The following is a 23,365-nucleotide window of genomic DNA, read 5'->3' on the forward strand; positions in this document are numbered from 1 at the left end:
CTTATAGAAGACATCTGTAACTCCTTACCTTTAAAAAAATGAGTAAATTCATTCATTTATTTTCTTTTTGGCTTAGTCCCTTCATTAATCTGGGGTCGCCACAGCGGAATGAACCGCCAACTTATCCAGCATTTGTTTTACGCAGCGGATGCCCTTCCAACTGCAACCCATCACTGGGAAACATCCATACACTCTCATTCACACACACACAACGTTACACTACGGACAATTTAGCTTACCCAATTCACCTATAGCGAAACCGGAGCACCAGGAGGAAACCCACGCCAACATGAGGAGAACATAAAAACTCCACTCAGAAATCCCAACTGGCCCAGCCGAGGCTCGAACCAGAGACCTTCTTGAGGTGAGGTGACAGCCCTACCCACACTGAAAAAAATGATGTCTGCAAAACTGTTGCAAACAATTTATGTGTTGAATTTAAACAAACAAATAAAAGAAAAAGAAAATTCAACTTAATTTGTTTGTTTAAATTCAACCCAAATAAATCGTTTACAACCACTTAACGTAAAACAATTTAGTAAATCCAAGGAATCATCTTTGAATTATTTTTTTCAGTGCACTGCACAAACACACCGCCTGAGTAAATTCAATTAATCATTTTTGTCAACGTTTTAACGTAGATGTTAAATGTTTTCAAATACGACCCCTTTTAATTTGAATGTTTTACTGGCAGTTTTATGCTAAAGTTTTAATCATTTTGTTTTGTTAGATTCACTCAAATAAATATATTTGTTGCTTGTTTAAATTACTTATTTAAAATGAGCTGGATCAACACAATTCTTGAGTTTTTAGGGGGACAGCTAAATGTTACATGTTTAACCCATTTAAATTTGTAAAAACAATTAAGTTAAATTAATGGATTTGTGTTGGAACTGTGTGGAACCTGGCATTTTTTTACAGTGTTCTTGTTTTATTATGTTATATATATATATATATATATATATATATATATATATATATATATATATATATATATATATATATATATATAGGACAGCACGGTGGCTCAGTGGTTAGCATTGTCACCTCACAGCAAGATGGTCGCTGGTTCGAGCACCAGCTGCATTTCTGTGTGGAGTTTGCATGTTCTCCCCATGTTGGTGTGAGTTTCCTCCAGGTGCTCTGGTTTCCCCCACAGTCCAAAGACATGCGGTATAGGTGAACTGAATTAACTAAATTGGTATATATGTGTTTGAATGAGCCTTTATTGGTGTGTCCCACAACCGGGTTGCAGCTGGAAGAGCATCCGCTGCGTAAAACAAATGCCGGAATAGTTGGTGGTTCATTCCACTGTGGCGACTTCTGATAAATAAGGAACTACACTCTCAGAAATAAAGGTATGCGATCTGTCACTGGGGTGGTACCTATTTGAAAGGTACAAATTTGGACCTTAAAGGTCCATATTAATACCTCAAGGGTACATATTAGAACCTAAAAACTACAAAAGTGTTCCCCCAAAAATTTTTAGGTACTAATATATACGTTTAAGGTACCAATATAGACCCTTCAAGTACAAATGTATACCTTTTGAAAAGGTACCACCCCAGTGACAGCTCGCGTACCTTTATTTCTGAGAGTAGGCTAAAGGAAAATGATTGAATGAATATCTAAATATAGTCTTTTGTTTAGTTATTGTGGTACCTACATCAAAATTGTTGAAATTTTGAATAAATTATAAGCAATTTCTAGTCAACTAAATAAGTATTTTTGTATTACATTTTATTTGAAACATGACAAACATGAAGCAACTTTAAATCAGGATCCATTACATTTGGACTTTGCGCCGTGTTTGTTTTTCTGGTTTAATTTTTGTAATTCAATTTTCTGGTTTTAGCTTAGTTTTACTGTAATACTTGATAGAAGCACATGGCGTAAATGTACGTATTTTCCATGTTTTTAATAGTTCAAAAAATCTGCAGTGTTTCTGTTCGGAGGGCTGTAAACATGGTCTCTGTCTAGTTTCTCATTCTAACACCAGATGGCGCAGTTTTACAGCACCACTGCAGGATCAAGAACACACTACAAAATAAAATAGACAAAGAAAGAAAGAAAATAAATGACAGCGTCTCGGATATACCAAATATAAGACAATCGATTTATAAATAACAAATGTATTTAATATGCCTAAAAGCAGTGGTTTAACGTTTATCAGTGTTAATTTCGTGCCGTTATTTTGTAGTTCTGACGACACGTCTATGACGTTTTTCCAAACTGCTGATGTCACTGCTTTTTTATATTTGGTAACTTACAAAACTGTACAGACACCTACAGTAACACGTACGCAGACAACGTTAAATCCCATCTATTATTTTAGAAATATTTAGTTATAGGTTTGTATAAGTAATTAATGCCTAAGAATGATTTTTTAATCAAATAAATAAATAAATAAATAAATAAATAAATAAATAAATAAATAAATAAATAAAATTGTATTGGGCAGATTATCCGATTATAATATAATATAATATAATATAATATAATATAATATAATATAATATAATATAATATAATATAATATAATATAATATAATATAATATAATATAATATAATATAATATAATATAATATAGATTGCATTATAAATGATCTAATAATATGCTGTGTCCTGATTGTGGGATAGTGTGTGTCAGTGTGTTGTTTAAATGAGCATGATGCCATGGACTGTAATGTTGTGGAGTTTTTCCAGAACAGTCTGGATGAGATCACTTAGGATCAGACTATCAGGGAGAGATGCTTGGACACATGTGGGTTACAGGAATGTTTAAAGAAAATCTGACATATTTAATCTAGATTAACTGACATCATTCATCAGAATTAATGTTGCAATTATATCGTTTTAAATAATTAAGATACATAATTACATTTCATTGGTTTGGAGAACATTTTGTGTTGCTTGGTTTATTTCCTTTACTTTTGAGAACAGGCACAAAAAGTAACCACACATAATATATTACCACAAAATAAATCGAAACAGTTGAAGTCAGAATTGTTAGCCCCCTGAATTACCCCCCCCCCCCCCCCCTGTTTATTTTTTCCCTCAATTTCTGTTTAATGGAGAGAAGATTTTTTAAACACATTTCTAAACATAACAGTTTTAATAACTCATTTATAATCACTAATAACAAAAAGAGTTACATAAATAAAATTCCAACAAATAAAATTTTAAATGATTTACACCAAGAAATCGTTTTACATGCAATATAATTGTTAGAATCTTTTAAAGAGTTCACATATAAATCAAAGTCCTTTCTGAAAATAAAAAAGTAAGGGTGTTTCTTTGAAAATCTACACTTATCGATGTAAAATTTAGCCAAAAAAAGCAATAAATTAATAATAATTTTACAATGAAGGATCTACAGTCAGAGAGTAACCAAAGAATAAAATTTTTGGGGAAATACAAATTTTGGAAATAAGAATTTTTTAATGAAATTGTAAAAGTCAACCCAAAACACTTTACAGTAAGTACACTCCTGTAATAAATGATTTAGTGTTTCATCTTATTGAGTACAAAATGAGCATTTAGAGGAAATATTGTTATCAAATTCAGCTATTTTGGTATTTATTGGGTAGCAATTATGAATGATTTTGATTAAGACTTCGACAGTTTTACTAGATAAAAATATTTTTTTCCAAAGAAGCCAAAACTGATCCCAATCACCAAATATATAATTCCAAAAACCTATGCAAGCAGGTAAAGAGATCCGAGAACTATTAATAACCAAGCAAATATCTTTGTTTGACGTAGAACTGAGAAGAGTTTGATCAACAAAAAGGTTTGTGTTGTCAAAAATAAAAGAATCCAATGAACCTTTGGGGCCAGATTTGACTAAAGGTATAACACAATCAGGAATTGCACCAAAAACTATGGCATATTCTTTGGGGGAACTGGAAAACTGATGCATAATTTTAAGGGGACATCAGAGTCATCTAAGAAATGACTAAGATTATTTTTCTTTAATAAACCAATTATTAAAAAAAAAAAGATTTATTTTTATATCTAATATTTGTATTATTCCAAATAAAATACGCATGAGGAGAAATTTTAAAATTATATGTAAGGGACCAACATATTAAAGCCTGTTTATGAAAACTAGATAAGTTTAATAGGATTTTAGAGATGTCAAAATTACAATTATTCATATTCAATGTGTTTTTCCCAAAATTGACCCCACCGCGAGTCCTATTTGCGGCGCCCCCCAGCGGCCTCTGTGTGACACGCTGCTCACTCTAGCGGCGGGTGTGAGCATGTCTCCCGCCTACAGGCTTCTCTCTACACGCTCTGCATCTGTATTTGTCAGGCTCAAATCCAAGGGAGACGAACGAGGCGCCATCTTTCGTGCGTTTCTCCCTCCAACGATGAGAAAATGATCTCGAAACCGGTGGTCTGTGGCACCTCCGATCTGTAAATAAAGGCGTTTATGAAAAGAACTCGTACCCGAGCAAAACATCGACTCATAATATACTGAAAAATATACATTTGCTATCCATAATCCACTGAAGCGGACAGCAGCAGCAAGGTGTTGTCTACTATCGCCCATTTCGCGATTCCGGAGCCGATAACGAAAAGGGTTGCTGAAACCGGGGTGGTTTTCTGACGAAGCGGACACGGATATGGCGAAGGCGGAGGGGCTACTTGACCAAACGGCTGATTTTGTGCTTTGGTGACATTATTGTGCTATTGAAGCCAAAGGTCGGTGGAATAGTTGCCGAAATTCCCTCGGATCGCGCGCCCGTCACGTGGTAGGTTCCTCCTTTTTCTTTGTTAGTGGACGATCTGTAGCAGCAGCAGCACTTATGTTACATAAACCTAATCCTGCACACCCGTCCTAGCCTCCATTTTAACTACTTTTACCACGAGCTGTTGAGTGCACAAGTGGTTTTATGTACAATTTAATTTACGCTGTTTTGAGAGACTACACGGTTGCTTATAAAGAACTACTATCTACTTGCTCGTGTAGTAAACACGCGTGCGCTCTTTATTATTTTATTTACGTTCTAATTATTGCCAAGGACGTATGTATTATACTAGTTTATATGCTATTTCACGTCCTCGTTTTACTGTACTAAACTTATTAGCTGTAAGCCGGTTGGTTCACATAAAACTGGTGGTAAATACGGCTTGCATAACAAGCAAGGCCGTGTGAGAGAGCACGTTATCTGTAATGCTTCTGCTTAAGTTATTGTGAGCCATTCAGCAATACATTAAAACGATTTAGCCTTGTACTGTATTTCATGACTAGTTCCTTCATTAATGCACGGAAGTGGTGTGAATGTTCATGTGGTCTGTTCACAAATGCCCGTTCAGCATAACGCAGCGAATTGCCTTGTGCTTTATAAACGCATTGAGCTGGACGTTAACGTTAATTATTGTGTGTGCGTTTGTAAACGTTTACGTTTATTAATACCGTATACGCATTTTTTATTTTCATCAATTTGAAGTGCGTTGTTCCTGTAAGACTTCCTGTATGAATTGTACTGAAGAGCTCACTTATCGTAGTCCTGCGTGTAAATAGTTTGACTTTATTCATAACTCAGACCTTGACTGCTTCACCTTCGCTTGGTTCACTCATTCTTTGTTAAACCTTAACCGGATTTGTCTTGTTTACTACTTTGACATATTAACCTAGTTTGGTCCTTCAAATAACTCTCAGGGAATACACACATCATTGTGTTTTGTTTTAATGTTTATGAATAAAAGGTGCTCTCCGTGATTTGTTACTAGTTATAGATAAACTGAGTACTACTAAAGCATTTGTGTTTATGAAACAAGCGGTTTTATTCTGTATGCAGCGGGTCGCCCCCTCATGGGCACCACCATGTTGACATCACATGACCAGTTTCATGAGATGTCACGCAATTGCAGTTACTACTACTACTAACTTTATTAATGATAAATATATACTTTATGAAGTGCTAGTGCTCAATGAGTTTTACAAAGTATAACTCTTTGAAACAGAAACAACAAAGACGAAAAAATAACTTTTGTTAAGGTTAGTACACATCATGTATTATCAAATGCATTATTGGGATAAATTAAGGCTTGCTTAAAGGGATAGTTCGCCCAAAACTGAATATTATGCTATTGTTTGCTCATCATTAATTTGTTCTGAACCTATTTGAGTTTCTGTCTTCCGTTGAACACAAAAGAAGTTATTTAGAAAAATGTTGGAAACCTGTAACCATTGACTTCCATTGTATTTGTTTATTCCACTATGGAAGTCAGTGGTTACAGGTGTCTAACATCTCTTCAAAATAAATTATTTTGTGTTTAACAGAAGAAAGAAACTTGTAAAGGTTTGGAATCACTTGAGGGATGAGTAAATAAAAATTGTTTGGTGAGCTATCCCTTTAGCTGGGTTTACCTTTCATTCAAGACTAGGCATGGGCCGGTATAAGACTCTGACGGTATGATAACCTTGGATAAAAATATCACGGTTTCATGGTTTCGCGATATTGTGATTACTGCTCTAAAATATATATTTTTTAAATGTCTGAGTAAAAAACAAACACTTTTTTTTCCCCTTTTGAACACAATATATTTTATTTTAACAAACATTTCAAATATTTTGGAGCAGTAAACATGTCAGGCAAATTATTGACCTCTGCTGTCTTCATTAGTTTCAAAAACAAATTTTTTTTGACAATTTAAAAGGGCATCTTTGGATATATTTTCTGCTGGAGATACTGTTGTCCTAAAAACATAAATAAAAACATCTTACACATACCTTAGGAATGTTATAGCAGGAAATGTTGACTGTTTTAAAACCTTGACTTTTCCAAACCGCGGTATACTTGAAAATGGTTATCGTCCCATGCCTAAAGGCTGATTTATACTTCTGCGTCAAGCGTATGCTACGCGTGGACGCACAGCCCCTCACTGTGGCCGTCGGCGTCGCTGACGTGCACCTCTCAAAATATGTAACGCGTACACGTAGCGCAAGCTCTGTGATTGGTCAACTTGGTAGCGCTGATGAGTGTGTGGGCGGAGGTGAGAGCCATGTAAGCGTGATGCAGCGGGTGTTTACATGTGTGGAGTCCCGTAAAGGAGCTCCGGATGGAGACTGCTGTTTTGTGTTTACCTTATGATTAAAGTTGTTGCATGTCCGCTGGTTCCCGCCTCAAAATGAGTGAATTTGAGCCACTTGTACATTAAGGAAGCGTTCAGAAAAACAAAACACCAGCGAAGGAACTCGACACAGAGAAACATAGACACCTACTGCCAGCTAGCGTTTCGCTAGCGTTTCGGAAGTGTATTGCAGAGCAACAGAAACAGCGCGTATAGGTATAAATGCACGGCTATGCGCAAGGCTTGCGCTGTAGGTCACGCCGATCACTTGACGCAGAAGTATAAACCGGCTTACTAGGTACACATCATGGATTATTGGGATAAATAAAAGCTTGCTTAAAGGAATAGTTCACCTAAAACTGAATATTTTGCTATCGTTTGCTCATCATTCATTTGTTCCAAACCTGTTTGAGTTTTTGTCTTGCATTGAACACAAAAGAAGTTATCTAGAAAAATGCTGGAAACCTGTAACCATTGCCTTCCGTAGAACTCATTTATTCTGCTATGGAAGTCAGTGGTTACAGGTGTCTAACATCTCTTCAAAATAACTTATTTTGTATTTAACAGAAGCAAGAAACTTGTAAAGGTTTGGAATCACTTGAGGATGAGTAAATTGAAATTTTTGGGTGAGCTATGGCTTTAGCATAGAGGTAAAGTTGGTTTTATATTCGCACATTAGTTCATTTAGAAGTCTCTATATTGTTTACCATGTTACTTTGAATATTCGATCAAAAGTAGCATGCAAGTATGACTTCAAAACAACATTAACACTATCTAATTGACTGAACACTGTTGTACTTTGATAGTCATTGGCTGCTAATATGATTTCCCTATTAGAATTTGCAAAGAATGTCTGAATATCTGAATATAAAACCAACTTTACCTCTATGCCTCTAGCTGGGTTTACTTTTCATTCAAGACTACTGACAAGTAATATGGCGTATCATTGGTGACATGAAAATACCACCTGTATTAGTTGTAAAAATCATGAACGTTTTTTTTTTTTTTTCTGGAGTTGAGGTATGGTTATTGTAAGGCATTCATGAGCCGAACCTTCTACATACTCATGAAGAGATAGTCTCTTATCTGTCGAGGCCTAAAGGCATATCCCTAATTCCGTTGACACAGATGGTCTGCTGAGGAGGAGGGGACAATGAGGAGGCTCGCTGGCTCTTACATAAGCTTGAATAGAGCAGGTCTTTCCCTACTAACGCCTGTGGTAATGGTCTCCTCTCAGTTGAGGTCAACGAGTTCTCATTCCCTTTTTTTGCTTTGAGGTTAAGAGCATCAGGCCAGATAAAATTCAAGTCCAAGAATTGCTGATAACAGGAATTCCTGTTTTGTGTTCATTCACTCTGTTATCTCTAGTTATCTTCTGGCCTGTATTTCTTTGTGTTTATGCATTGGATTGAGACAAATTTAGCTCAAGTCAATATCATAGCACAGTTGACCCATTTATTGTTTAATGCACTTTCCTGTTCTTGTTGTGATTGGTTCAATGGTTCATGTTATTCCAAGGAGTTTCCCTCCCAAAACTATGTTCCTTGTTCCAAAACTAATTATGCTGGAGGCTTGCTGGCTTGAGCTTTGGAGAAGGAATATTGGTCAGAGGGTAAAGTTGTGTTTCAGGTATATTTGCTCATGAATACTTCCCAAATTTGAGACTCCAAATGGGTTGTGCTCTTGGCTCTATTGTAAAAACATCTTAAGATAAGGCAACATCTGTGATAGGAATTCATGAAAATATTCCCATCAAGTATCTTGTTTTTAACAGATTACTGAAGTTAAGTAGATTGCAAGCTGCTTTTCTCATTGACTTTAATGATGATAATAGTAGTTCGTAGTCTGTCCTGTTGAATATATATATATATATATATTTTTAGACATAAAGGCTCAATCCCAATTCTATTTTTGTCAGAATGTTGTGGGACTGCTATACAAGAGTTATTATTAGGGATTATAGATTGCGAAATATAGCGTTTTTTATTTAAAATAAAAATACTATTAAAGCATGACGGTAAAACATGAACGCGGTTATAAATATATTGAAACATGTGCTTGTTTGTTGTAAAAGTTTGTAATAATGACAAAAAATACTAATTTGTGGATCTCCTTACTTCCGGGTGCAGCGATCCTGCCGTTGTAGCTGGTGTAATCTGGGAAATTGTCTTATCCCTTGGTTTCGAATGTGGTCCTGAAAAGTCTTCCTTCGAAGGGGTATTTACCCCTTCCCCTTAGCCCTACGCCTTCAAGCTAAAGAGAATAGGGACACCCCTACCCCTTCATGGGAATGCGCAAATGAGGGGTAAGGGGAAAGGCTAAGGGGTAGAATTGGGATTGGGCCTAAGTGCACTATGTTGTATGTCTGTCCAACAGGTTATTATTAAAGGGTAATGAATAGATGGAAAACTAATTACCTTGAGGCCTGCTTGCCTCAGTTACAGAGAAAGAATATTGTACCCATGCTGGAGCTGTGTTTTAAAGTATTTTATTCTTAAAAGCTTCCAAAATCTGATGCATAAAATAAGGTACACTAAAGCACTTTGTTAAAATCTCTGATTAATAATATTCTCCAAAAAGTTCAATTGAATAAATGGAAAAACACCCAATTATTGCATTTTAATTAACAGGTTACAGCAGTGCATTTGACGAGCTGCTTCACTGAAAGTCTTCACTGAAGTCTGTTGTTTTTTCTCTTTGGGTAAAATGAAATGTACTTGTTCTATACAGAACATAATTAAAAGTTAATTAAAATCAGGATAGAGATTAAACAAAATTGTTTACAAATGTTCTGGTTATCCGCAGTCTCCTAAATCTGGTTTTTCTTGTGTTGTGTAGCCAGGCTGTGTAGGTGGGCTGGAGTGAAAGATTGGAGGTGCAGGCTGCCGTGCCCCTTCCCTGGCCCTGCATGGCTGCGATGGCGCCCGCTCTGACTGACGCCCCAGCCGAAGCCCGCCACATCCGCTTCAAACTCGCCTCTCCCTCGTCCACCCTGTCCCCCGGCAGCACCGAGAACAACAGCAACGCCAGCAACATCCTCATCTCCGACTCTGTCTCGGACTCAGCCGGAAGCCACAGCAACGGCAAGTGTCACATCAATTCCAACGACACCCATTACCACAGCGTCAAGGACCAGGACCCCCTGTCTAAAGCCCCGTCTCTGGGCAAGCTGGCACCTTACTTGTGCTCTGATGTCAAACCATTGCCCTCATCCACCAAAGTCAAGGAGTCGCTGAAGCTTCAAGGCGTCCTCATCAAGCAGTCAGTGCTAAAGAGCCACGGCCTGCTGAGCGGCTCCATATTCCCAAACGCTGCTCCTGGTGGAGACTTTCTTCTGCGCAAGCGTCACCATCTTGAGCTGACTGGAGGTCAACTAAAGACCCTGGTAAACGGTGGCGGAGCGGGGAGTACCATGGTGCCTGTGAACGGACTCTCCAAGAAAGTGGCTGTGCCTAGTGCTGCAGTGGCGGAGAAAGGCAGTGTCGCCACAGTTAACGGAGACAGCAACCAACCGTCCACCAATGGGGAAGCTTTGCTGTCTGTGTTCTCAAAGTCAAACTCTGGACAGAACGGAGATGTGAAGCCACAACAGAATTCGACACCAAGTATTCAAGGTGTGTCATCACACAGGGAACTCACTGCTTTGTCTGAAAGTGCAGAGGTTAAAGCAGAACCGGAGAGTCCCGTTGGTGGATTGCACATCGTAACAAACAGCAACAATGATGTCAGCTTTGAAAACTGCCCCTCGTCTCGAAGCTCTTCGCCAGTTCAGGATGACTCGACCACACCGACACTCAACTTAGAGATTCTGCTTCGCGATCGGGCTAAGCAGAGCCAGCAGAGGCAAATGGACATCGAGAGCCGCCTGCTGCGTCTCCGCAAGCGGCTGCAGGTGGTGCAGGCCAAGCAGGTGGAGCGGCATTTTAAACAACAGCTCTCTGGTTTTCTTGAACGCACTCTGACCCCAACATCTAGCCGTAGAGGAGACCCTGGAGCCTGGAGAGGGTCCCGCACTTCAATGGAAACGCACGCACATCATTTGAATCGGTTTTTGAAGGGTGGCAGGGTGGCCTCTGAGCTGGACAGTCTGCATCTCAGCGGCACCACACATCTGCATGCTGTGGAGAGTCAGTTTGACTCTGACGCCACCGAGAGCAGTTCAGGAGGAGAAAGTGATGTCGAGGAGGACGAGCTGGCCAGGGTGGATGTTGAACAGTGTCACATTAAACTGTAAGTCAAACTTTTGTTTTCAGAAAGAGCTTGGTTTTAAATCATGAAATGACAATTCACAGTTTTTTTTTAATGTTTTGACTTGAGTGATCTTCTAGACTTTTCCAATCATTTAGTCTGGTTCAATTTGCTTTCACAAGCTCACAGTCATCTGACTCCCCTTTTGAGTGCAACTCTTTCATCTCAACATCAAGTTAACAACTGCTCAAGTCCCACAAATCCTAATGTTTGTCTTTTTTGATAATCTGTTGCACTCAGATGTATCAGAGGAAATAAAAATATGGAGAAAAAGTGTCTATTAATTCAGTTTCATTGTAAAATATCTGGGAAATGAGCAGCCTTGCAGCACACTATTTAAATAGGCATTGAGAGAGGCAAGATGTGAACTGTGGAGTAGAGGGAAAAAATCCTGTTGATAGAATTGTGGACTTATATCTTGAGTGCCATTATGCGTGAAGCACATTAATAGCAGCACTGCGGTGATAAATCGAATCGAGAAATGATTCTGCATCAATTCTGAGGTTTCCAGAATGCATCGTGATTCTCTCTTGAACTGGTTCTGAGCTTAGTTTAAAACAGCAAATTTTTAACTGTACACTTAATGCGCACAAGTACTTGTTTGCTTGACTGAGTTATGTGATACAAACAGTATCAATACGTATTGACCGAACACCGTTGTCAATATCAATTAAAAAAAAAAAGTTTTGTAATGAAGCGCTATAGTTTTATTAAAATGTGGCTGCTGAGAGCGCACCTCGGAAGCAATGCCAATAAGCTTAGGGTGTAAGTTTGTCATTTCCAATGGAGGCGCGCAACGAGCTCGTGAACCGTGTGCATTTTCCAACCGCACCTAGTTGAAAACATCTGATCTTTTCCGAATGCCGCGAGCGCACCGCGATTTCATGCAAGTAAGACTAAAGAACTGACGTAGGGCAAAGCCCATTGTAAATGGTCAAGGAATCCAACTGCGCTTGTCTCTTCAGGTCAGAATAACAACACGTGAAAATGAGTGCCGTATAGCAGCAGTGAGGAGATTGTAAATAAAAGGATGTCGTCAGAGTGGCTTTTAGTTTTCTATTCTTGTGCATCCCTGGCATAGACTATAGTACAAGTATGTGAATTAGAACAGTCCTTTTTTTAAAAAACTAGGGCTGCATGATATAAAAATATGAAACATGAACATATGACCTTTCAATATTTTGTTTTTCAGTGATGTATATTGGGATATTATTGTAACTTCAGAAGATGATTTGCGTAACTATTTGGAAAGAATTCTTAATTTTACTTTTATTGTGATTATTTTGTAGGGAGTGTGTTTATTATAAAATGCAGTAAACCAATTACAAGCATAAATACAATAGATAAAAAAGATAGTACATGAAATAGTAGGGGTGTCAAAATTAATTGTTTCTTCGATGCACCTTGATGTAGACGTGGGCAATTCAGTATCGGTTCAGTAATAATCATAACCGGTTATTATCTACTGATGTCATTCATCTCATATGCGCTATGTCGCAGTAGCTTATTATGGCAAGGGAGGTGAGCGCGAGTATTTACAATGTTCTAACTACTTAAAAACGCAGAAACTGCACAATTTCACTTTGTGTGTGTTTGCCGGACAGTCTTTCACTGACACTTACAGCAGAAGCCCCTATTTTACTGCGATTGTGAAAATGAAAGTACTCCATTTCTCCCTCTCTCACTGTGGTCCATTTGACCTGCTGGCAAGACTTTTCTTCTCCTCTCAGCTGTTATGGCGATACTTCTGTGTACAGACATGAGCGCGTGTCTGCAGAGCGGGTTTTCTCCACCGCATCTATCATCGCCGCTGCTGTTTATCAGTGTCACTCATCTGTGAAGAGCGCCAGGGCGTAAGAGCCAATCACAGCCCTTTCTGTTGAGCATGTGATCAATCAAAGGGGTGTAGGAAAGAACTTGCTAGACAAGCCTCAGAAAGCTAGTAGGATATTTATATTTGTTTATTTGCTATAAATGCTTGTGTTGTTTAAAGGTACAGTTTGTATATCTCACTGTTTGTATTGAAGGACAAAATTGTATTACAAATAGCATATAAATATATTTATACATTTTAATACAAGAATTGCTGTGCTGTGAAGAAAATATAAAACTGTGCATGGAAAGCATCGTCAATGCACCAAGATATCGAATTGAACCGAATCGATGGCATGATAATCGTAACCGAACCGTGAGACCAGTGTAAGTTCACACCTCTATAAAAAAAAGACAGTGCTTGCTCTGATTTTCTGCATAGTCTAACAATATTGAGGTAAAAAAATCAATAGAGTGTAACCAAATGTAAAACGACACTAATGTCTTCATTGCAATAATATTACTAATCTCTGCCCAGATGGTTTAAATTAACTTAATAACTTTGCTCATGTTCTGAACTGTTTCCTGGTTAATTATAATTCCTACTCAGCATTGTAGATCCTGCACTGTGACTATTGCATATTTGCACATTGAGATAGATACTGAAACGATATCTACCTTAAACCATTGCACAGCATCGTGAAGCAGGCACATTATATGAGGACGGTTCATGGGAGCCCCAAGGTAGTGTGGGGGCATGTTTGTGACATTAGGCCTGTGTGTTCCTGCCCTGAACCTTGTGGAGAGTTACTGTTAATTTCCACTTCGGCCTTGTTTGTACAGTGAGATCATAGATCTTGTTGTCATAACGAAGTCTAGTCTAAAGTCATTTTGGCTGTCCTCCTCTGCTTATTTGAAAACTTAAGCAAGGTTAAATTTCCTGTTTGGTCCCCAGGGTCAGTCTGATTCATCAAGGGTGAAACGGAGAACCCTGATGTTTTGGTTAATATTAAAATCAAAGTAAACCAAAGGTGATGGATTTACAAAAAGAAAATCTTCATTTCTTGCATGTGTAAATTGTTCCTGCTTGTTTCTTTTGCGTATACACAGATCAGAATGATGGTTTATCAATTGAGAGCATTTACACACACTGATATTCAAATATCCTGTTGCTCAAATCCTGTTTCTTGGCAGTTCTATTCTATGAGAACCACATCGTCTGATTTAATATATGAGGAAATAATGTGGGAAAGCTGTGTCAGAATTTTTAGGATGATTTATTAATGGAAGCCGTTTTAAAAGGAGCCGTTTAGCAGCTTGCTGTGTTGACTTTGCACCTTTGACCCAAATAATCGGGCATCCGTGAATGCAGATTTTGGATGTCAAATTTGAGCTCAGTGAAACGTGCCCCAGTTTCACTATAAACAGCACCATCACATATGGCTGAATCAGTTCATTGTGCTGCTTCTGTTTTCGTGGTTGTTGTTTTTAGCCGCGTTTCGTGCTTCGCAGTGCTCTCTGACGAATCTTTCTCAGCACACGATTGTGACATCACACTGTGACGGTTGGGAAAGTGGAGCATGAGGAACTGCTGCTTGTTGACCTCTGACTGCAGTTAAATCATCATGAATTTAAACTTTGTGCATCACAGGACATTGATCCCAAACACCCACACTCATTATTGGAAGCTTTTAATGGAACACAGCTGCTATGCAAATGGAAGATTTACTTTTACTGCAATTAAAGACCACTTTAATCCAGCCAGAGCTGGAGTGACTGCTGTTTAGTGCTCTACAGAGGGTGGGGGTTTTAAAGGGATAGTTCACCCAAAATCTTAAAACTGTTTAACTGTGAATCATTAAAGGGGACCTATTTAGCAAAAAATATTTTTATAAGGGGTTAAAAACCCAGTTGTGTGGCAACAGTGTGAAAATCTGGCCAACATCTAATGGTAAAAGTAAATTAATTATATTTTTTATAATCACACTTCATACAAAACACTTTGATTGACATTCTCTCTTTCTCTGTGTCATCAGAGCGGGAAAGCCCCGCCCATTAGTAATGATCTCCTCCTTATTAGTATTAGACAGCCCTGAGGGAGAAGCAGCCGTCCACCTTTATGATGCATTCATACCAGACACGGATGAAGCGTCATTTGGGAATGATTTACATGCTAAGTCAATACCAAGTCTCGAATAGACTTCCTGTGGAACGATTCATGAGAATAAAGACGCGCGAATTGCTCACGTTTTGCACGATTTGCTAGAGTTGGGAAATCTGAACTTTAGCGGACATTTGCGCCGCATTATCCAATCAGGAGCTTGCTCTAGTATGGGTCTAATTATTATGTAGTGCCTGCAATTGGTGTCCCAAGGGGGAAATCCGAAGCACCGCTGAAAGCCTCCATCATCCAAGTATAGTTTCTGGAGAAGTTAACGAACTCGCAGGTCTGGGTGCACCTCTGAAAGTATCTAGTGAACTCAAGACACGGCACCTAACGAATCTACGCTGTTTTTCAGCATTCCTAAAGCACATAAAGCACAGCTACTCTCTCAATAAAATCAATGTTAGCATTTAGCAATGAAACTAGGATCACTGGGCAGACAGAAGCCGTGTCATGAACATCGCAACTTATTCATGCATACCTTGTCTGGTGTGAACACCCATATGAGTTTTCACACCATACCTGCCAAACATAATCAGACAGAGGCATTATAAATGTTGAGTTTTAGGCCCAATCCCAATTCTGTTTTGTACTCCTACCCCTTCCCTTTCACCTTGGCCCTTGAAACAGAGTGTGAAGGGTAAGAGCTTCAAAATTTACCCCTAAGAATTGGGACAGCACTTCAGCACCTGCACACATCATCATATGTCATCGCGATCTCTTGCTTCATATGAGATCAGACGATCACAACTGCTGTAGTTATTCCAGTGATGTTATTTTTTGGTATTTATCTTCAGGATATCACTGAATATTATCATAACGATCTAATGTGGCAATAAGATCAAAGAGGGAATTTTTAACTGCGGGGAGCACAATAAACCAAGAAAGGTCCCGACTTCTGCCAGAAAAGGCAAACATGTTGATTTTTATCCAGAAGAATGGTTAAAAACTGAGTCAGTTTCCTTCAAACCTACAAAACTACAAAAAGTACAGATAAGAGAACCGTCAAAGTACCGAACCGATTAGTGGTATCGATTAGAGTAGTAATATCGTTAAAACCTTAACGATACCCATCCCTAGTCATGTTCATAGTATCATATTTACATTTATGAAAATAGTTTGTACCAACCCCACATCTGCTATTTGCCTTTGACAGAAGCTCATTTATACGTGCCTGTGTTTGCCAGATGTTCTGAAAGCGAAACCATCACACACACTTGTTGTCTGTCTCTCTCTCTGATTTTCATATTCTTCAGCATTGTCCCTGATGTTCCCTCTGCCTGAGCCGAACCCACTCGTGTTACGTAACCATACCCTCTCTCTCTTTCTCAGACGTCCTTTCTTTTCCTCTTGCATTTCTCCACCCCTTTTTCACCAACGCTCTCCCATAATTCCTCTGCATAGCTCTGCCAAGCCTAACCACCTCACATTCTTCTCTTTATCCCCGCTCGCTTTCTCTACTTTCCATCTGTTCCATTCTTGCTCTCGTTCCTGCGAACACTTTTGCATCACCACTGAAGAATTACAGCTGTGCTTTTGATAGAAAAGCTCCATAGAAAATTAGCATCAAATTTGCTTGCGCTGTAAAGACTGATATGCGCTTCTAATTGAATGAACTTAAATTTAAGTGTATGAACTAAAATTTAGCTTGGTTTAGAGGACACAAAATTTATTTTAAATGACAAAAATTTGTGATAGGCAAAAAAGTATTGTGATTAATTACATCCTAAATATGTGTGTGTGTACTGTGTATATTTATTATGTAAAACACACATGTATTCATATATTTGAGAAATTGTTTATATTAAGATAGATTAAACTTTAAAAATACTTTGTAAAATATTTTCCATGTAAATATATTTATTTTGTATTATGTCTGAGTGTGTATTATACACAATAAATATAAAACACACATATGTGAACCAAGTTTGTTGTGAAGCACAACTTTCTGAAGCACTACTAAAATATATTTACCTTGTATAAATTATACATTTATATTATGCAAACCTTTATATATGATTTCAAAATGTATTTAGATTTGGTCAATTGTGTTTATCTATATGGCTATATAATAACAACAACAGTGAACATTTCTATTTTATGCATTTATATTCAGACCCCCTAGTTTTTCACGTTTTTTTCACAAAACAACTGATTTTGTGGTGGTAATTCCCAGAAATATGTGGATAATTTTGCGGAAATTTTTTTTTTGTATGTGTGTGTATATGTGTATATATGCATAAATAGTATATATGCATACTAGTGTTGTCACGATACTGAAATTTGATACCAATCGGTACTTCACGGCAAATCACAGTGATTTCTGTGTATATATATATATATATATATATATATATATATATATATATATATATATATATATATATATACACAGAAATCACTGTGATTTGCCGTGAAGTACCGATTGGTATCAAATTTCAGTATCGTGACACCACTAGTATGCATATGCTAAATGCTACAAGTATTTACTGGTCTTTCTACCACAGTATCATGTATATACTCTTTTTTTCTTTACAATATCAAGTCCCAGAAAGCATTGCTCTGTTCTTACTAAAAACCATAGACTGTAAAAGATATGGGCGTAGTATCCGTGATATCACCCATATTTTTCTGAAGAGCGCAAATGAAGCTACAAATGAAGGTGTGGTCAACCGTCACCATTTTTGTTCACGCGTAATCACACCCATCGGGGATGACCAAATAAAGGCAAAGAGGCGGAGCGTCAGTGGAGCTACAAACGTCTGCTAGTATTTTGCTTAGACTGGCTTTCTTTGGGTGAAACGCTTATTATTTCATTACCTTCGACTCGTTTGTGTTCTGACCACATGTGCTTGGTTGTACGCTATATCAATAAAGTGTTTAGTCTTTTAAAAACGTTGTAATACATTGAGCTACTAAGAAATGTTCTTATGACGTTTTTCTTCAGGAGGAAAACGCAAATTACTTCCAAACACTTCAAATATAGTCTGTTCTAGTAAATGCAAGACTAATTATGAAATCCAGGCGTAACACTGTATGACAACGCTTCAGATGACTGTTTTATAGCCTACAGCTAATTAATCTGTCAGTTTCTGAAGTGCATTACAGCTCTTAAGAAAAATATAAATGATAAACGATCTTAAATAAAACAAATACATTTGTAGATATGGTATATAAGTATATAATTTCACTCACCTGGGAAATGGAGGCCACGTGAATGGTTTGTGAGCACAATTAAGTGCACACAGCATCCCATATCATCTGATAATTGTAAGAAATAATTCCAAAAGGCAATTGACTGTAAAGCCACATACAGCAAAACAAAAATACAATGTATATGCCAAGTTCAGCTGTTAATCAGCCGGAATCAGCTCAGGTGAAGTGGCGGTGACCAGCGAGACCTAGCTTTCACTCAAGTGGCCACGCCCTTAATTATGCAGACTTATTATAACCTAATATAAACTAAATGGATAAGTTATAAAAAAATTCCCCCCCCTCACAGTTGTCATGAATGGTAATAATAGCTATATACACCAAAACCTATTTTTTTGTACCAGGCTGTAAACATGTTTTTATCAGCTTTAAAATTGGCTAATTTAGCATTGCAGTCAGTGAACATCTGGACTTCCTGGAGCCAGCCCCCAAAGGCCAGTCGATGAATTGCAGTTTTAGTTACTTCCATATTGGCTTCACAAGGGAGAGCGGGATGTTGCCGCTTGCTAAAAACAGGCAAAGTAAAATGAAAACAATAACAAAAAACTGTTTTCAATTAAAAGTGGTAGTAAAATAGTTAACTAGTGTTTGTTTAAATTTAGCAAAATGCTAATGTGAAATTTGAGAGGCTGAGAGTTTAATTCAGGTTTCCTCAAAAGGCAGCCTATACAAGGATTAGAGATCAAGACAGCTCACAAGACTCACTAGACACACAGCTGTATTAAAGAGGTTTCTCCCTCCCCATTATAACTGCTTTCATTCTCTCTTTAACCTGAAATATAGTGGAGCCCTGGACCTGTATGTGCGCGAAATTACAGGCAGGTCTCCATATAAAACAGTTTTCTAAGCCAGCGTGTCAGAGTACTTGTATTTATCTGTGTTTTGGTTCATCTAGTCCCTCCATCTCACAGTCTGAAACCCAAGAACAAAGGCAGCTGAGCATTCAAGTTAAATGACTCCGTCTTTGTACTCCCTCCATCAGCCCAATGTGATTTATGAAACACAATTACGGGATGATTCACTTCACAGTGAGCACACTGCAGGAGGACGACTGCTTTTGTCATTCTCATCGCCGTCCAAACGCACACGTGCAGGTTTGAAGAAGTAGATGGCTAAATGACAACAAGCAATTGTTAAATAGTGAATTAAGTCACAGATGATGAGGTTGTCACACTAGGTTTTGTTGCTACATGAATGCAAATGTAGTAAAATGCAAGCTTGTGTCCACAGCATAGACAGTTTGGGTTTTTCTTTGGGAGAAATGCTCTTCATAAAACACTTCATTAAATGTGATTTGTTTGCGTTCTGACCACATGTATTTGGTTGTACTCTATATCAATCAAGTATTTTACCAGGGCTCGAAATTTACTTTTTTGTCTTGGTAGCACTGGTGCTCCTAACTTTAATAATTTAGAAGCACCAGCCAAAATTTAGTCGCACCCACCAATTATAAGTACAGTTACTACAAGTTTTATATAAACTGATTTATTGCATTTGAAATCAACACTGATCAAAACTAACAAGTAAAAAAAAAATTACAAATAAATACGCATGCTGGCCCTGCACACACTGCTTGGCATGAATGAAACTTAGTTAACGATGATAACTGTGCTGTTCTCACGGGTGGTGTCTGATATTGCTGATGCTATTGACATATGACTTATTGTTTCCATATGTAATCTTAATAGCAATAATGATCTTGCATTCAAGGGCTTGCATTCAATCTTATGGCTCGTTTCCACTGACTGGTACGGCTCGGTTTGGTACGGGTCACCTTTATCAGGCTTGCGTTTCCACTAACAAGGGTACCCTTTTGGTGGGCGTGGTGTATGACAGAAAGTTTCAGTCGACGTCACTCTCGCTCGAGGAAATGTCTACAGTAAAGCTGTATGGGTCACTTACATATCATATGAGAAGCACTTCTCACAAAACAGATGCTTCATACACATAAATACTTGTGTAGAAATGTTTATTATTAACTTTTCTATGAACATGAGTTGATTATAACTGCAGATCAAAGACAGTGCGAAACAGACTACTGTAACGTCTGTAATTATATTAAATAAATAAATAAATAAACATATATAAACACACACAGCCCCTTACATTCTCCGATATGTTACCAACTACAGAAGAACTACATATAGCAGACATTTCGCCGGTATTTAGGTTCAAAACAACACAAATTATAGCCTACAGTCAGTGAAAACCTCTCATCTGTGTCTGTAATCTTCTGCAGCACATGTAGCCTCTGTTAAACAGTAATTCCGTCATTCTGAGTTCATATTAGTCCAAAATGTGAAGATAATAAGTTAGTTATACATGGCATTTTGTTCATGTTTGCTGAAAAATTTGCTCCTTTTTTTCCGGCTTCTCCTTTGTTTTTTCGCGCTTCACTCTCGCGTTTGTCAGTGTCTGACAGTATCGGGTTTCAAAAGCACGTCAATAATCAAGCGCAGGTTATTAACCACTCTTCGAAAAGTAAATATTAACATTAACCACATGATCACTAATCAGATGTGCCATTATTTGTAACTTTAGCTGGTTTCTAAAACAAATCTGTCAGTGTTGTTTTCACTCGCTCGTCTTCAGCACTTTACATTTTCGCTGCTGTAGCTCGCTGTCGTCTGAAGGCATTGACTGAGTGATTAACAGCTGATATTAACCAATCTATTTGCGTTCAGTTCTAGCGCAGTGGGCAATCAGAAGAGCTTGAAGACAGGGCAAGCATTGCAGGTTTTGTTTCCTGCAGCAAGTTGACATGACAACTGTTTTAAACTATTCCCGAGCGCCATGTTTCGCATTTGAGGTGCAAAGGTGCATTCTTCTTGAATGTCTTCTCAATCTGCGCATGCTGTGAACATTTTGCAGTGAAAACCCATAGATGTATTATATATGATAGATGATAGACCCATAGAAATATGATAAATATCTATGGTGAAAACCAGTCGCACGGCAACAATTTTATGCACTCCCGCAAATGCTCCTAAAATATGTTTTGAGGTCGCATAGATAAAATTTTGGGTGCATATGCGACCAAAATGGTCAATTTGAGCTCTACTTTACTGTGTTTGGTCTTATAGAAACACTGTTGTAATATATTGAGCCACTAAGCTTTGTTCTTATGAAGTTTTTCTGCAGAAGGAAAACACTAATCTCTTCCAAATACTACAAATTAGGGCTGGGCAGATAAACAATATTACATCGAATCGCGATAAAATGTATGCCGAGAACAATAATTAGCTCTGGGCATTCTTACTCTATATTTATAAAACAATCACACAGTGGAAATGTAATACAATGGAGATCAAAACGTGTGTTGATATTAGAGATGCACTGAATTTTCAGTTGCCAAAAAATTATCTGCCACTGAAAACAGGTTATGTTATTAAATGGACCTTCTAATTTGTAGCTTCAGTCATTGTTGGGATACTCTTTTAAATCTGGAAGCATTAACAACTGATATCCAAATATATAATTATTGTTCAATATGAAAATAATTAATCAAGATTGCGTTCTTGCCATATTGCCCGGCCCTACTACAAATATAGTCTGTTAGTAAATGCAATCCTGTTTATGAAATCCAGGCAAAACACTGTGACATTGTTTCAGATGATTGTTCTATAGCCTAACGCTAATCAAGTTCTAAATAAAATGATTAATCAATTATTTTGGAGGCCAAACTTGAATGGTGTGAGCACAATTACGTGCACACAGCATGCCAAATTATCTGATAAGTGTAAGAAAAAATCCCAAAAGACAATTGACTATGTTAAAGCCACATAAAACAAAACAAAAATATATGTCAGAATCAGCTGAGGTGACTTGACACGAGCAGCAGAGACCTAGCTGTCACTCAAGTGGCCATGCCCTTAATTATGCATACTTTTGAGGCTTAATATAAATATGAGGGATTATACTTAAAAATATTCACCCCCTCACAGTTGTCTCAAAGTCTATATTAGCTATATACACCAAAATCTTTTTTTGTAACCGGCTGCAAACCGCTTTTTTTCTGCTGTAAAATTAGGTATTTTAACAATGGAGTCAATAGAAATTTACTCTGATTTGGGCCAACCCCCAGTGGCCTTTTGATGAATTGCAGTTTTCCGTATTAGCTTCACGAGGTAGAGTGGGAGGTTGCTGCGTGGTCCACACAACATTTATTTGGGTGCTGTTTACACCAGTGTGTTTTTGTTTTAAAGTGAAAAGAAAATTATTATTTTTTTTTTTAACATCTAGTCCATGACAGAGTGCAAGCATACGTCTAACATAATAATTCAACTTATTCTGATGCAATCACTGTGCGTTGAGGACCAATTTAAAGTCTGCTCAAGTCCCAACACCCCAAGTCTATACAAATTTGAGCATTTTAGCCAACTGTAGGCCTAAATATTATAATATTCATATAGTTTTCTCCATGTGTATGTGAAATATCAATAATAACACTAATACTATACTTATTGTACAATAGAGATAATATTGTATTGCGAGATCAATATCAAGATATGTATGGAATTATGACTTGAATTTATTGTTACACCCCTATTTCTTTCACATTACTTTATTTTCCATTGCATTTATTTCAATTTGTTTGAAGAAAACCGTATTGGGTCTTTTTTAAATGGCATTTTTATTAAAATTAAAAAGTTCTACATAAATCATGAGAGAATCGACGTCTTTAATCTAAGCAAAAAAAATGTGATTCTCATTTTATCCAGACTCATGCAGCTGTAGTTACTCCACCTATTAAAATGCTGCAGTGTAAACGGTCTGAATCAAGACTTTTGAAGGGGTGATGGTTTTTAGAAAGATAGGATGGATGATATAAATGAAGATGT

General features: G+C 37.5%; 1 protein-coding gene across 3 annotated transcripts in view; it reads left to right on the forward strand.

Annotated features, from left to right (window-relative positions):
- Nucleotides 1–4,303: 4,303 nt before the first annotated feature.
- The window catches only part of kansl1a (KAT8 regulatory NSL complex subunit 1a), a 37,179-nt gene continuing 18,117 nt past the window's right edge, over nucleotides 4,304–23,365 (forward strand). For all 3 annotated transcript variants that reach the window (XM_056469171.1, XM_056469172.1, XM_056469173.1), the window contains exons 1-2: nucleotides 4,304–4,761; nucleotides 9,926–11,317. In XM_056469171.1, coding sequence (XP_056325146.1) covers nucleotides 9,996–11,317 — 1,322 coding nt within the window. In that variant the 5' untranslated portion in view covers nucleotides 4,304–4,761; nucleotides 9,926–9,995. The remainder of the gene's footprint in view (nucleotides 4,762–9,925; nucleotides 11,318–23,365) is intronic.

Source organism: Danio aesculapii, chromosome 12 (assembly GCF_903798145.1).
Source record: "Danio aesculapii chromosome 12, fDanAes4.1, whole genome shotgun sequence".
Lineage (NCBI taxonomy): Eukaryota > Metazoa > Chordata > Actinopteri > Cypriniformes > Danionidae > Danio > Danio aesculapii.